The following is a 4,354-nucleotide window of genomic DNA, read 5'->3' as shown; positions in this document are numbered from 1 at the left end:
CACTGATCACGGGGCTCTGCCCTCAAAGGCCACCAGTCCCCTGGTCCATCCTGGTCCCACACTCCATTCCCCCAGCCCAGGCTGGTCTCAGCCAGGAAGTAAGGTCTGGGGTCCTCAGAACAACCCATTGGATGGCAAGGGGGCCCAGGAGGCCTTAGCCTGCCCCTGGCCTCACTGCAGCCCCTCCCCAAGCCGAACCGAACCATGGCCTCTGACAGTGGGGTCTGTCTGGACAGAGACAATGAGCTCTGGCCTCACTTCCTGTGGGAGCTCTGAAGGGGCAGCCAGGCCAGGCTTTTTCTGCCTGGAGGGAAAAGAATGCTTGAGACAAAGTCCCCCTCAGCCAGTCTGTGGCTCAGCCGGGAGCCAGAGGGGCCTGGAGAGGCCCGACAGCAGGGTCCTGACCCCTGGCGGCAACCCTGTGCCCCATAGCCCTCAGCTCTATATGAGATCACAGAAATATCCTGCCATGAAGGGGTCCTGAGGGGACCATCTTGCTTCTCCCCTGCCACAGCCCTCTCCTCCCCTCCCCCAGCTCTCCTGGCCCCCTCCAGTCTTCCACGTGCATTTTTTCACAATTCCTGGCAGCCAAGGCAGCCTCACAAAAGTTCCTCCAGCATGTCACAGGCTGGTGTGTGTGTGTGTGTGTGTGCGTGTTTTTGTGTGTGTGGCGGGGGGTGCAGCAGCAGTAGATTGAAGCAGCCCAGCCCAGCCCGGAGCTGACCGGTGGGGCCTGTACCAGCTGCCAGGACTCCCAGGGCTCCTTCCCAACCTGCTTCTGTCCCTCGACCTCTGTGCCAGGCACCAGGCAGAGTGGCAGGTCAGCAGTTCCTCCCTGGACAGCTACCCAGGCCCTCGCCCAAGGGCTACCCCTACCCCAGTGTCACCTGGGCCCTTCCTTACCTGACACTAGCACACTCATGATGGCCTCCAGAGGCCGGTTGTTGTCCAGGGCCTGGCTCAGCCTCAGCTCGCCCGTGGAAGCATTAAGCAGGACCAGGCTGAGTTCATTTCCCCGCTCAAAGCTGTAAGTCAGGCTGTCTGAGATGTCAGGGTCGTGGGCAGGCACACGGCCGATGGCACCCCCAGGGAAGCTGCTCGAGCGGTTGGTGACATAGTTGTTGAAAAGGATCTCAAAGTTGCCCAGCACTGGCGGGTTGTCATTGCGGTCAAGTAGGCGGACATGGACGGTGGCCCGACTCACCAGGGGAGCTGAAGTGGCCTGGATGACCAGGATGTATTCGGGCCGGTCTTCGTAGTCCAAGTCCACCAGAGCAGTCAGCTCCCCAGAGAAGATGTCCAGCTGGAAGACCTCAGGGATATTGCCCTCCACAATCTGGTACATGATCTGGGCGTTAGTGCCTTCGTCAGGGTCAGTGGCTGTGACCCGGGCCACAGCCAGCCCAATGGGGCTGTTCTCTTCCACAAATACATCAAACTCATCCTGCTTAAAGACAGGTGGATTGTCGTTCACGTCCAACACAGTGACTGTCACTTCAATGGGCGTGCGGGCTGGAGGCATCCCCTTGTCCACGGCATATGCCCGTAAGATGTACTGGGCCACATTCTCACGATCCAACCTCCGCAGTGTCCGCACAATGCCAGATGTGGACTCCACGATAAAGTCACCATCTCCATCATTGCCCCCTTGGAAGGTGTAGAAGACCCTGCCGTTAAGGCCAGAATCACGGTCAGTGGCTGAGATCTGCAGGACACTGGTGAAGGGGGGCACATCCTCATAGACACTGCCCTGGTAGGAGTCCCGCAGGAACTGAGGGGCGTTGTCGTTCACATCATTCACCAGGATCTCCAAGTAGGTGGTGTCCGACTTCTGGGGAATGCCATTGTCTCGGGCAGTGATGGCAAGGGTATAGGACACCTGGTCCTCGTAGTCCAGCTCCGCCTGGGTAGTGACAGCCCCCGTGTCTGCATCGATGCGAAACTGGGGAATGCTGTCCTCCATAAAGTAGGTGATGCGGGCATTCTCACCTGTGTCCTCGTCTGTGGCACTGATCAGCACCACCGTGGTGCCTGCTGGCCGGTCCTCGTTAACATTCACTGTATAATGGGAGCTCTGAAAGACGGGACGATGGGTGTTGGCATCGGTGACGTTCACCACCACCTGTGCTGTGTCCTGCCGTGTGCCGTCAGAGGCAGTGACAGCCAGCACATACTGCCGTTCGAGTTTGTAGTCCAGTGGCAGAGCGAGGGACACTAGCCCACCACCACTCTGGCTGGTGATGGAGAAGCGGTTCCGGGTGTTGCCACTGGTGATCTGGTAAGTGATGACGCTGTGGGCATCACGATCTACGGCCGACACAGTCACCACGCTGGTGCCCACGGCTGCATCCTCATTGAGCCGCACCGTGTACTCTGGTTGGGTAAAGGTTGGGTTGTTGTCGTTGACATCCAGGATGGTCACACTGACACTGGCTGAGGCAGTGAGTGCTGGGGTGCCATGGTCTCGGGCTTCTACTCCAAAGCTGTAGAAATCAACTTCCTCCCGGTCCAGCTCAGCAGCCACGGAGATCCAACCCGTGCCATTGTTGATGGTGAAGGGGAAGTCATGCCCGACTCCAGCAAGGCGGTATTCCAGGCGGGCATTTTCACCAGCATCAGCGTCAATGGCCTGAACATGGAGAACCAAGTAGCCTAAGGGGACACTCTCCAGGACAGTAGCCTGGAAGGGGGTGCTGACGAAGATGGGAGCATTGTCATTGATGTCCAGGACCTGCACTGTTACCAGGCCAGAGACATTGGAGAGCGGGGGCCGGCCACCATCTTGTGCCCGAACCCGTAGGGTATACTCCTTAGTCGTCTCATAGTCAAGAGGGCTGACCACGTCCAGAGCCCCAGTCTGGGCATCCAGGTAAAACTGTCCCCGAGCGTTGCCACTCATGATGCTGTAATGCACCAGGGCATTGCTGCCCTTGTCTCTATCCGAGGCTGTGACTCGAAGTATCGGGGCTCCTGGAGTAACATCCTCCCGCACCTGAACCACGTAGCGCTTCTCACTGAACTGGGGGGCATTGTCATTGTCGTCCTCCACAGATAGGAAAACAGCAGCTGTGGCACTCCGTGGACCAGGGTCTCGACCCTGGTCACTTGCCTCCACTGTCAACTGGTAGGATTCCACCTCTTCCCGATCCACAGGGCCACGGGTTCGGATGACCCCAGAACGAGGGTCAATCTCAAAGGCTTCCGAGGGGCTGCCCCCAGGCCCCTCCAGCAGGCGGTACAGGATATTAGCATTGGGGGGCGCATCGCCATCTGTGGCTCTGACGGTGAGCACCTCATAGCCAACCTCCAGGTTCTCCCTGAGGCTCTCCTTGTACTCCTGCTGCTCAAAAACAGGGTCGTGATCATTGGTGTCAGTCACCAAGATGGTGAGCGTGGCCAGGGCACTGCGTCGAGGCATGCCATGATCCTGCACTGTGACCCTGAACACGTGGGTGCTCTTGGTCTCACGATCCAGCTCCTCCGCTGTAGTTACAGCGCCAGTGACTGGGTCCAGGGAGAAGAAATGGTTGGAGCGGCTATCAAAGAGGGCATCCATGGTGTACTCAAGCCGACCTGCCTCACCCTCATCTGGGTCAATGGCCCGCAGGGATGCCACGGAGGTACCTGCTGGCTGGTTCTCAGGCACTGTGGCCTGGTAGCTGGGGGGCTGGAACTGGGGGGCTGTATTCACATTCCTTTTCCGACGCCCTCCCGTGGATTCTTCTGCTGACCTTTCCCCTGCCCTGTGCCCGGGGGTCTGAAGCAGCTTGCAGGACTGACATCTCAGCCGTGGAGCCTTTAAGCACGGGTGTTCGTCAGGCAGTGTGAGCTTGCCCTGTGGGGAAAGGTGGCCTCTAATGCCCAAGAGGCGACAGCTCCAGGGGCAGCCTTCCGCCGCTGGCGGCAGGGGAATATGAGCCCCGGATTCTGGGCACCAGACCCTCAGTCCATCGTGGTGGGGCACCAGATGGCCAGTCAGCTCGGTCCCAGCATCTCTGCAGCGGCTGGTGTAGAGCCAGAGGTTCGAGGCTGAGGCGGGACAGAGCCAGCCCACGGGGGCGCAGGTCCCCGATGAGCCGCGTCCCCCGGTCCCCAGGGAACGACAGGGCCCCACTTGGTCTCCCAGTAGTGGCGGCGGCAGCAGCAGCAGCAGCAGCGGCAGCGGCAGCGGCAGCGGCGTGGGAAGGGGGGTGCGGGCCGCCCGGCTCCGCATCTCTCCCTGCTCCCGGCCCGCCGGGTCAACGGCGGCGGCGACTCCTCCTCCGGCTTCTGCCGGCCCTGCAGCGCCTCATGCCCGGGCCGGGGCGCAGGTCCCCGGGGACCACTCGTGCGCCCCGCGGGGCCTGCGCCTTGA

At 60.5% G+C, this 4,354-nt stretch overlaps 1 protein-coding gene across 2 annotated transcripts in view; it reads right to left on the bottom strand.

The window, feature by feature from the left end:
- CELSR2 (cadherin EGF LAG seven-pass G-type receptor 2) overlaps nucleotides 1-4,348 on the bottom strand; it is a 29,377-nt gene extending 25,029 nt beyond the window's left edge. For both annotated transcript variants that reach the window (XM_015595485.1, XM_015595486.1), the window contains exon 1: nucleotides 904-4,348. In XM_015595485.1, coding sequence (XP_015450971.1) covers nucleotides 904-4,213 — 3,310 coding nt within the window. In that variant the 5' untranslated portion in view covers nucleotides 4,214-4,348. The remainder of the gene's footprint in view (nucleotides 1-903) is intronic.
- Between the last annotated feature and the right edge of the window lie 6 nt (nucleotides 4,349-4,354).

The sequence above is a fragment of the Pteropus alecto genome, unplaced genomic scaffold (genome assembly GCF_000325575.1).
Source record: "Pteropus alecto unplaced genomic scaffold, ASM32557v1 scaffold106, whole genome shotgun sequence".
NCBI lineage: Eukaryota > Metazoa > Chordata > Mammalia > Chiroptera > Pteropodidae > Pteropus > Pteropus alecto.
This window is presented reverse-complemented; position numbering and strand designations above follow the sequence as displayed.